At 32.1% G+C, this 12,085-nt stretch overlaps 1 protein-coding gene across 1 annotated transcript; it reads right to left on the reverse strand.

The window, feature by feature from the left end:
* Window positions 1–243: 243 nt before the first annotated feature.
* On the reverse strand, window positions 244–10,158 carry LOC124430743 (NADPH oxidase 5). Its single transcript, XM_046977731.1, has 19 exons — window positions 9,188–10,158; window positions 6,557–6,651; window positions 6,339–6,450; window positions 6,180–6,277; window positions 5,939–6,059; window positions 5,364–5,514; window positions 5,026–5,236; window positions 4,546–4,772; window positions 4,233–4,421; window positions 3,879–4,072; window positions 3,407–3,728; window positions 2,948–3,095; window positions 2,372–2,532; window positions 2,157–2,292; window positions 1,844–2,064; window positions 1,527–1,720; window positions 1,221–1,430; window positions 900–1,103; window positions 244–772 (listed from the first exon to the last, which is right to left on the reverse strand). The coding sequence occupies exons 1-19, from the start codon at window positions 9,326–9,328 to the stop codon at window positions 575–577; spliced, it is 3,333 nt and encodes a 1,110-aa protein (XP_046833687.1). The 5' UTR covers window positions 9,329–10,158; the 3' UTR covers window positions 244–574.
* Between the last annotated feature and the right edge of the window lie 1,927 nt (window positions 10,159–12,085).

Raw genomic sequence — 12,085 nt, forward strand, 5'->3', positions numbered from 1 at the left:
TTTTACTATATACCAACGTATGTAATGGTGATAATACCAGCCACTTAAAATTAATTAAAATCTATTAGAAACATTTGAAGATCATAAAATCGATAATAGACAATTTAACGAGGATATTTGACGTAAAAAATAAAAAAGTAAAAAAAAGTACCCTTTCAGAATAAAATTATAAATAAAATTATATATATAAAAAAAAAGAAAAAAAAAAGAAAAAAGGAAAATAAAGTATGACAGAAGGACAAGTGAACTTTCTGTTAATCGTATTGTTCGTTTGGACATTACACGAATTAGCCAGAGTCATGGACAATATAAAAAAATAATTAGATTGATTGTTTCGAAGGTTAAGAGATAGGGAATACTTAAAGTATTGGATAAGTAAGAATAATTTATCAGAATAAAATAATTAAAATTTATAAATACAACGATGTATTTGTTCTAGAAGTCGGCCACATAGATTCGATTATTTAAATCAAAAAACAATCGGGAATACGAGAGCGAGATATCGATCGTAATTTTGAAAAAAAAAGAAGAAAAAAAAACGGAGAAAAAAGAATAGAACGAAGAAATTATAGAATTAAAAGGATTCCTTTCGAAAATTAAATCCAAACTGATCGCATTTGTACCGGAGAATTCTCGCCAGCTGAGGTGGGCCACAATAAAATACAGTAACTTTGCCCTTTTTTCTATCTTGAAGTTGCTTGAACACTTTGTCCCAATTTGGACGGCCAGCGTTCGTTCTTGTTTTCAATCCCGTGATGAGATCTCGTTTTTCCTAAGGAGTAAGATAAGGAGGACAAAAAAAAAGAAAAAAAAAAAAAAGAAAAAGAAAAAAGAAAAAAAATCATTTCATCATAGTTCTTCATGACATTAGATTTTTATCAAAGGAAAAATAAATGAACCTTTTCATGAAGCAAATCCATTGCCAGTTGCAAGCCTACAGCCTTCATGTCGTTCTTTTGTAATGCACTTGTAATATACATGTGCATTTCGAGGAAACGTTCCATGGCTATACCTAATTCGGCCTGTTCCATCTCGAGTTGCGATAGTAAGTTGACGAACCATTCGAAGGAACGTTGATCTCGATTGATCCAGAAGAAATCGACCTATGTGTCCAGAATTAGATCAACTTTTATAATATATTCGATTATACGCGACGACGATTTCAATGGATCGTTACACTTTTTACTAATTATTTTCTTTCCTTAATGATTTCTAATCACCTTTCGTAGATGCATCACAGTAGGCGGTATTTCGTTAGCCCAAGAAAATTTGCATTTAGGACAAGTATGCCTAGCTTCCCAATATCGATGCATGATCGATTGAAGGATAGAAGCGAATGGGGTTACGCCGATACCAGTTGCAATTAATACTGCGTGCTGTGCTTGGAATATATGACTCGAGGGTGCACCGTATGGACCATCCAAAAATATCTAAATCAAGATTCATTATCGGTACGTTATTGGATTATTTTCCATCAGACATTTTAATCGTTAACTTATAACTGATGATATAATAAATTGGTTCACCTCTAATGGTTTTCCAACTGGATAATTTATAGTTGTATTCGATGCTGTTTCGATTTTAATTTCTATCGTTTTAGTTTTCTCATATACTTTAGTTTCTTCGAATATTTTGTTCAATCTTCCTTCCTCTGCAGTTTCCTGTCCGACCGAAGAAGCTGGCGAGTTAATATTTTTCTGTTCTGTGATCGTCGTCGTGGCTAAAAAAAAAAGAAAAAAAAAAAAAGAAAAGAATTACAGACAATCGTTTGGTTGTAACAATTATTCTCCATAAAAAGAAATAATTCCAATGGATTTTTTTTTTTTTTTTTATTAAAGTTTACCGCTGTTCAAATTCGTTCCTCCTTCTTCGTATTCGCAATTTTCAAAACTCGGCGTTTTAAACGCTATTATTGTGGGTTTCGTTCTCATGTATCGAAAACTCTGAGCCAGGGATTTGTTTTGTGGGCTCAGATAAGCTATGCCTAAAGACTTCATGCGAGCCTGGCGTATCTGACATTCGTCGAAACTCCTTTCGGATTCTGATCTCCCATAATCGCGTAATCTATATGTTAACGAAGTTAATTATTTACAAATTTTTTTAATAAAATATTTCTCGATTCGCAATGACATTAGCTTAATTTAGTCGATACTTACGCGATCAAACGTTGTTTGTTCTTATATCTCGTTTGCATATCAGGAACTGAAAATGATTTTTCTAATGGAATTTTACTGGCCAATAAAAATTGACGTAATTTCGGTTCCTTTGTCATTCTAATCACCTTTGGTGTACCTATTTCAAACGATCAATCTTATTAATTTACGTAAAATTTTAATGCGGAAAATCGTATTTGCTGTCATCATTTGCTTACACTCCGGAGTTTTCAAAAATGTTCCATTTTCATTGATCGATGGATTTGATGAGGGTGAAGGTTTAACGTCAGGAACGAAAACGAGATTATCGATACCACGTGAATCGGGTAACGAGCATGTATCTTCCTTCTCTTCTTTGCCTAATTTAATTCTGAGAAATCTACAAAGAGTTTGATAAGTTTTGGGAAATAATTTAAATCCATTAAATGATTTAATTAATTTCGTAATATTTATAACGCTTAAATATAGGCAACACGCTTTATATTCAGACGCCCCGTTCGGTAGGCAAAACGTTTATATATACATACATATATATATATATATATATATATATATATATATATATATATATATATGTAAGCGATGTTGCATAATTTTAGGGGTTTAAAAATTTTACTGGTCGGTAATAGCACTTGCAACATTAGAGTGTAGGTGAGAAATTTTTTTAGTCCCTTTAATAGGCAATATGTATATATTTTTTTATAGCAAAAGTTAATATGGATAATGTTGCAAGCGCTTTTACCGACTACGTGCAAAGTGTTGCATGCTTTCAAGCGCAATATTAATAAACTCACGATTTTTTACGTGTAAGATTAACGTTGTTACTAGCATTATCGACGGATAAATCGTCGCCACGATGGAGTTTCATGTGTTCCCTCTCGAAATATAAATACAGGCTGTTGGTCCATTCACCCACAGCTCGTATGTGAAGCCATATATAATCTGTCAAGAAAGAAAATACAGAGTAGGTCGATGAATATCACAATATGTAGATTATGTCGGTCATTATGCGATTGAAATTTATTCTGGACTCGTTTCTTTGTCTTCAGAACCTTGAACTCATTTCGTTTCTTTCTTCAGTTCGCTAAATACGTCAACGATACCATTCGAACACGAAATTCGTTCGCGTGATAAAAATAAATAAAGAGATAGAAAAAACAAACGGTTCATTAATTATTTGTTTAAATATGTCAAATATGTTTGCAATCTAAATTAAAAGTAGAATTAATTAAAAGGAAACGATCATTAATCACCTTCTTGTTCCGGAGCACTGCTGATAGTGAACGGATGCCACTCGTAACGTGCTATTACTGGTATATTAACAAAAACGTAATCACCGGGATGAAAGTCAAAATTTGGTGGCCGTTTGATCACCAGATGAGTTACTTTTGAAGGTAGCAAGAGACCGGAACTTATGTAAGTTTTCCCACGTTGAGAACGAGACCATGCGAGTCTTCGTATCCTTTCGATGAGATAAATCGCTCCTGGACCGACGAACCATTTCCAAAAGTTAGGCCCATGGAATATCATTAAAATCCAGAATGGTACGTAAAGCAGATGCGACCAATAGAAGATCTGTTAAATACATAAGAGAAAGAGAGAGAGAGAGAGAGAGAGAGAGAGAGAGAGAGAGAGAAACGAGAAAATTATTTTCATTAAGAAATTAGGAGATTGGCATTGAATGTTTCTTGATACAATTTTTTTTTCCGTTCTTTTTCTTTTTACCTCGAAACACCCGCCACGTCTTACAAATGGCAGCGAACAGACGGTCATTACAACGAGTATGACGATTAGGGCTATACCGGTAGGATTAGCACAACCTTCCACCAATCCGAATAATTTTGGCTTGCTACTGAAAATCCATTCTGCCATGGTAAAATTCGCGCTGTTTAATGTCTTGTCGTTTAAAACAACGATACCTGGAAATAATGAAATGATTTCTGAAGAAAATTTCTTTCTTTCTTTTTTTTTTTTGTCTATTTAAATATAAATAAAAGCATTAAGAAAATTTGACTTTAATTTGTTCCAAGCATCTCACAAAATTTTTCTCTCTTTATTTAATATTTTTGTCGTACTCACCGAAATTTAAAAGGTGCATGACCGTGTGAACGACACTGAATACAACGATCAAAACCCCAGTCATCTTGTGAAGATATATATGATGATCCAATGGGAGTATCGATGAGAAACCATTCGTTCGTAAAAATGTTATGCATTGCCTTAGCATCAGAACGAGAACGAACGAACAGTTGAAGTTCAAGCATTGACCTGCGATTTCGTGAAATATTTTTTGTTGTAAAATAAATAAAAATTATTTGGCGCAGAAACATTTTTATTTTGAGTTCCATAAACAAAGCTAATTTTATTTCATTAAAATTTTGCGTAATGTTACCGCAAGCACGTGCCAGGATCACGTAGCCATTCCATCGTCGATATTGAAAGATTCTCGAGACGAAGAGGGTTGCGTTTATGGTTAGAAAGAGCGATATGAACGCTATGTAAACGTAATTATTTTTCATGTAGGGCTTCGTTAACTGATAGGGTCGTAACGACTTTAAAAATCCAAGGAAAGATTTTTTTTTGTCTTTCGGCTTTGGCGGGACTAACCAACGATCTATGCTGCAATTTAATTGGATTTAATTAACGATCCGATCGAACGAAGGGAAATTGATTTAATTTGAGGAAAATTATTTTTTCTATTATTATTATTATTATTATTATTATTATCGTTATTTAAAGAGATCTTAATTCTACTCCGAGAAATTTATAAAAAGATAATTCGATCGTATTGATCCTATTGAAATAATAAAACTTATTTATTATTTATAGGCTGATTTATTCGAACACATAGATAGATAGAATCGATACGAACCTAATCGATAAATTTTCCAACAATCCTTCGTGTTTCTCCAATTGCTTTTTCAATCCCTCGAACGTGATCGCACCACGGTTACAGGCATCAGCATCCTCGACAAGTGCCATCGTTAGATCCTCGATCTGTTCGTCGCTGAATTCCATTCCATTTTCTTCCATGCACGCTCTCATCACATGTTCCAGTTCTCGATGTTGAATCAGACCGTCGCCTTTTTATTGTACAAATTTTTAGGAATTAAAAAGAAAAGGAAAAAATGTTTTTCATAAAAAAAGAAAAAACATTTCTTTCACGTTAAATCGTTATAAATGATTTTTAGATTTTGCGAAATGACCAACCATCTATATCGTAGACTTTGAAAAGAAATTTGATTTTGTCGTCGGCAGATTTTCCAGCAAATTCGTGCATGGCGTCGATAAATTCTTGAAGCGATATAGTCCCAGAATTGTCTTTGTCGAATATTTGAAAGACACGTTCCGTGAAGAACGGCTAAAAATCGATTTAATTTGTTAAGACATTTAACTTATTATAGAATGAATTATTTTAGAAAATTTATCGTTGGAACGCAGGATCGCATTTATGCTTTTAAAGATCGTAGGTGTTACTCTCATTACGAGATCTCAAAATTTGTCAAATTTATAGGCATCCTTTTTTTTTTTTATTCTATCTTCTCTTTTTGAATTTTTTGTCTTCAGTAAATATATTAGGCTATTTTTCGTTTATGTATTGTTTTCTTCTTTTTTCTTTTTTATATATAAGATTTCAAAATGTAATAGTATGGACAAGCGAGGGCCCAGTTTGCGTCTAATAAGATCTTATGATAAATTCGATCCCGGATCGTAATGCGTTAAAGAAAATATTATTCATTTTTTCGTTTCGTTCAAAGTAATCTACATTCATGCCTCCTGCCTACGTTCTTCGATGTGACTATCTTCTTGAATTCCTCATGACGTATTTCCTTTTGATTGCCCACTGTCTGCTTGAAAATATTCTCTAACCATTCCAGGCTACGTTTGTCAAAGCCCGCACGTGGTCTGTCGAATTTAATGAATTATAGAAATAAAAAAAAAAAAAAAGTGAAAAAAGTAGAAAAACTTCGATCGTCAATTAGTTTTAAATGTTCTCTTCATGTCAACCTTGATTATTGACTATACCTTGGATTGCTGACGTTGTAAATGAATTCCATAATTTGGACGGACGTTACATATCCAAAATTGTCTTGATCGATCAATCGAAAGAGTTTGTCTACTACCTAAAAATTGACATCAGTTTTAAAGGAACGAAAGGAGAAAAAAGTCCGATCATATTCTCACCCCTTTAGTACAGAATAATTGAACGAAACTGGTAAAGTTCAATGGTTTCTCGGCGCACAAAACGAACGCTACGCTTTCGATTTGATCGATGAAATCGTGTTGCTTTTCGTTTCTGAAAGGAAGAAAAGAAGAAAAAGAAAAAAAAAAGCATTAAAATGACATGAAACAAGTAATCGAAGAAGAAACTTTAATCGAGGAATATTATAATCTACCCTTACGTTAATCTACCCTTCATAAATTCGAACCACTCGTCCTGCCTCAATAATTCGTCTCGATCCTGATCGAACAGTCCAAACAATTTTCCGAGAAAAATCTAGAAAAGGAAAATGAAGAAAAAAAAACAAAACAAAAATCGAAACAAAAACATAAATGAAAACAAGAAAGAATCGTTCTTTTTCGATCCTGATAGGAAGACCCTGTACCAAATATAAAAATGATCTTTTGTGCAGGATGAAAGTGGTAACCAATCTTTACTTGCGGACTTTCATAACACACGGATTTAGCCTTTTATTATATTAATTATAGTCGCTCTCTGAGTGCTCGTATTATACCTTCGGGCTTACATTTTCCATGATTACCGTAAAATGGGTCATTGCCAGCAGTATAATCATCGTCTTATGTGTCATTTCTCTCTCTCTCTCTCTCTCTCTCTCTCTCTCTCTCTTTCTTTTTCTTATCTCTTGGGAAAGAGATGGAAATATCGTATAAAAAAAAAAAGAAAAAAGAGGGGACTCTAATAATCATCGCATTTTCACATCACAAGATCTAACGATTTATAGTGTTCCGATTGAATTTTTAATCGAAAAAAATAAAAAAAGAAAAAAAGAAAAAAATGAGAAAGAAAGAATTGGAGTAATCTGATATTACTATTAATGTATCTTCTGATCCAAGGATCATCGATAATGATCCATAGAGGTATGGATCCGATGATCCAACGATAATCGATCGATCTTGTTTCAATGGTATTCTTTGGTTTATTCGATAAACGATTTATTTTTTTTTATATGTCGACTGAAAAATTAAGAATTTTCTAACTGTGATAGTACCAGAATTATTAATAGACTATTACGTGCAATCTTTTCCTTTGGTCCTTTTTTCAAATGACATGATCTCAATTTCTGTTTTTTTTTTTTTCTTCTAACCAAGGAAAAGTTGTTTCTAAGATATCAATCATTGATTGATTCAGTTTGTATAATATTATATTTCACGTGATTGAGAATGGTTTGTTTCTTTTCCATTTTGATTTTGTTTAATTAATTTAAGATACGATAAATGTTCATTGAGACATTTATAGGATCGTTACGATTTCTCTGAAATTTTCATTCGTGTTAATTAAAAATTAAAATAAGAAATAAATCGAATTACAATTAATAATTATAAAAATAAAATCGAAGGAAGAAAATAATTAAAGAAAGAAGATAAAAATGAGTGTAAATTAATAACATAAAAGAAAAAAAGAGGGAGAAAGAAGTAAGATAAGAAACATGGGTGCGAACAAGAAGAGAAGGAAACGAGAGTGTTCAAACACTCATATCGGAGGATGTGATGCAGACTTTTCGTCGAGCAATTAGGAGAAGAAAAAGAAAAAGAAAGAAGGAAAGAAAGAAAGAAAGAAAGAAAGAAAGAAAGAAAGAAAGAAATAGATAAATGAAAGAAGGAAAAAAAGAGATAGACAGATAGATAGATAGAGAGATAAAATGCCACAGGCACCACCAACCAAGGTCATTCGAGCCTTAGGCGAATGAGCACCTTGATCGAAAAGTAACCTGGTCCTTCGATAGTATAGTCTCTCGTCTCCTTCGATTGTGTCGTCATGATCGCCTTAGGATTACTAGATATTTCCTACTACTGTTGCTGTGCTTCTGAGAGAAACTGATAGATCTGTCTCTCTCTTTCTCTCTCACGTTTACGTCGTAAGAAAAATTAGCTGATCGATTAGGATCGTGCGTAGCTCGCCCACGAATCACTTTTGTTTAATACTGTAATAACATATCTTTCGATATTCTCTCTCTCTCTCTCTCTTTCTTTCTCATAAAATGATTTATCGCTTTGATCTAGTCTCGATAATTTCTTTTTTCTTTTCTCTCTCCTGTTTCTTTTTTTAAAGCCAATTTTGCCAGTTCAATCTTATTTCGCGTGTGAACGTTTTCGTTTTATTATACAGGATGAATCAAAAGTTTCATAAAAGTTCATTATTCTTTATTATTCATATATCTTTCGAGATTTTCTCGGCTAATTCTTTGCTATTCTTTTCTTCCCACTTTAGATTGAAAAATTACGAGGCCCAATTAGAAGTTTAAAAAGATTTCGAAGAAGCGCGATCGATTTTTGTAATCGGTTAGGAACTTCCATTCTTTTTTTTTTTTTTTTTTTTTTTTTTTAAGCATATCTAGAAACTTTTGGCACGTCCTGTATTTTCTCTTTTTTTTTGGTTTGGATTTCTTTTCCTTTCTTTCTTTTTCTTTTTTTTTTCTTCTTCTTTTTTTCGAAGCGTGCCCGTCACTTTAATTTCGGGACGTGCGAGTGTATTTGCTTGTGCGTGTAGTTTATTTAAGAAAGAGATCGAGAACTCTTGATTGGGAGGATACAACGTAATTAGTAGGTGACACTGCAATTGTAATTGAGATGGTAAATCGGTGTATCATGCTCGATCAGATCATTCGATTTCTTTTTTCTTTTCTCTCTCTCCTTCTCCCTCCCCGCTCCCTCTCTCTCTTTCTCTTTCTCCTTTTGCATGATTGGCTTACTCTACAGTGATTTTAGTTTTATTTCTTTTCAATTCTTTCTTTTTTCTTCTTTTTTTGTTTTTTATTTTAAAAATAATTATCAATTAGTATGAATGTATGTACCTGATCTTGGAACAATTTCCTGAATACTTCTTTCGTGTAACGGTTGTCCTCATTCAACAATTCAGAACATTCCTTCAATATTGCTGTTCTTCGTTTCTCGATGAGGCATTCCTCTTCCATGCAACTTATACTTTCTTCCATGGTCACCTTTTTGTCGTTGTACTTGTGGTTGCTCTTTCTTTCTTTTTTTTTTTTCTTTCTTTCTTTTTTCCTTATAATAAAAATTGTCCCTTTCTCCTTATTTCCCCTTCCCGTCCGAAAGAAAATAATTAACACCCTCGAAAATACAAATGGCCGATTATCAAAATTTATCGTAATTCGCGTATATACTTCGGACGATGTTTCTTCTGTGAGAATTTATGTGGAAAGCAAAGAAAGAAAAAAAAATCGGCAAAGAAAAAGAAAACAAACAAACGGATTTTGTCTTCATTCACGACCTTCTACGTTTGTTCCTTGAAAAGAACAAAAAAAAGAAAAAAGAAAAAGAAACAAGAAAAAGAAAAAAGAAGAAAACAACGACGACGACGACGACAACAACAACAAAAAGAAAAATGAAAGAGATGTAAACTTCACTGCGAGACAAACATAAGGGGAAGAGAAGTACATATATTATTGATTTGTATCAATATCGATTAACGAGAAAGAAGTAAAATACACATTAAGAGATAATTTCGAACGTTTTTAGAATAATCCAATAATTTTCGCAACCCTCTTCGAAACTTATAACAGTCTGTATTTCCGCGTTGAAGATATACGTAAATAAGTAAGTAAGTAAGTAAGTAAGTAAGTAAGTAAGTAAGTAAGTAAATACGTGAGAGAACGTTTTCGTTCGTTCGCGGCCGACTGGAGACGCGTAAACTCGTTAAATGAAAGTCCGACGTGTTGTGGAGAAGTTCGAGGATCGAATACATAAGCTTATGTGTGTTTGTCTGTTAATGCGTGTGATGTATATGTGTGAGAGAGTAGTATCGAGAGAGTAGGTGAAAGATAATGTATGAGAGAGAGAGAGAGAGAGAGAGAGAGAGAGAGAGAGAGAGAGAGAGAGAGAGAGAGAGAGAGAGAGAGAGAGAGAGAGAAAAGAGAGATGAAGAAGAAGAGAAGGACAGATATGTTATATGTGTCCCTATGCCAATCCAGATCATGTGTGGAGATGAAAGAGACAGAGTACCTTTCACTTTTCGGCTATATAGATCTCTTTCTTTTCAATAATAATGTAATTATTATATTATAAGAGGTATGAGAGCGAGAGAGAGAGAGAGAGAGAGAGAGAAAAGAAACCAAATTAGTATCAAAATATCAGAGGCATAACAACTGTATTTTATACTTGTGAATTTTCATTAATGAAAGAATTTGGTTAATATGATCACATTTATTTTATATTATTTATTATTTATATTTGATCATATTTTATAAATATTATAGATAAATATATATATATATATATATCTGCATTTTATTTATGAATATTTATTTATCGAGTAAAATCATTTCGTCAAAATATATCCGATTAAATTTATTTAAGAAACAAACATTTCTGTAGTTATTTATAAAAAAAAAATTTTTCTAAGCTCTTACTTTATATATTTAGATTTATAAGTACACGAATAACTCGTAATGACTTTGCCTTAGAATCAAATTCATTGAATGAAATAGAATTAAAATAATAGAATATATGAATATAACGTACATAATATTTACATATAGTAAACGTATTAAAGTTCTTGGCAATGAATATCAAAAGATTAATTGTGATTTTGATTAACATCTTTATTAAAATTAAGATCATCGTCGTCATCGACGCGTCATTATCATCATCATCATCGTCATCATCAACATTATCATTATTATCATTATTATTAATATTTTTTCTCTTCTCTTTTTTTTTCTTTTTCTTTTTTTTCTTTTCTTGTTTCGTCGGCACCTGCAAGTGAGCTGACACAACTTTGAGAGTTTCGGTATAACCGGATTCCATCATAAATTTATCGGTGAAACGGGCTTGGTATTCTTTCGGTTTATATTCGAATCGCAATCTTCAATATTTTTGTTCACAACTCTCCGACAAATATTTTTTTTTCTTCTCTTTTTTTCCTTCTTATTTACTTATATATATATATATATATATATATATATATATATATATATATATATATATATATATATATATATATATGGCAGACACATACGTATCTACGTACAACATATATTGTATTTAAACATACGAGAGATGAAAGATTCTGTTTTAATAAAAATTATCTCGTAATAATGTCAAGTCTCGACCATTTGTTTATAATGTTTACGTCAGTTTATGCTGTTAACCGATGTGTGAGAAAGAGAAAGAGAGAGAGAGAGAGAGAGAGAGAGAGAGAGAGAGAGAGAGAGAGAGAGAGAAAGAGAGAGAGAGAAAAGGAACATATCAATTGTAGCGTATCGAATTTATTTGTTAAGTAAACACGTTATTTACCAACACGTTCAGATTTATATATCACTCGATTAGAATTATAAATTTGAAAATGTATGTTATGATAATAAATTTCTATTCTATTCGCGTTGATTAGAAAACGTTCCGAAGAAATATATAGAAAAATAATCATTCTACGTTACCTCCTATTCTATAGATAAATATCTTGAATTATAACCTCGACGACCATGATAATGGAGATAGGTAATTTAGTTATGTCATTACTATATCTGTAAATGTCAGGGTAAAAGAAGATTTTGTAGTGACTAGTATTACCATTATTATAACTACAAAGAAGATACAACGTAAATATAGTTGAGAGTGTATTTTTTATAATTGAATTTTAAGATGGCTGAATAAAAAAATGAATAAAATAAATAACAAAAAAGAAAAAAAAGAATAGACATAAAGGAGATACGAAACAAACTAATTGGAAAATG

This window comes from Vespa crabro, chromosome 19 (genome assembly GCF_910589235.1).
Source record: "Vespa crabro chromosome 19, iyVesCrab1.2, whole genome shotgun sequence".
Taxonomy (NCBI): Eukaryota; Metazoa; Arthropoda; class Insecta; order Hymenoptera; family Vespidae; genus Vespa; species Vespa crabro.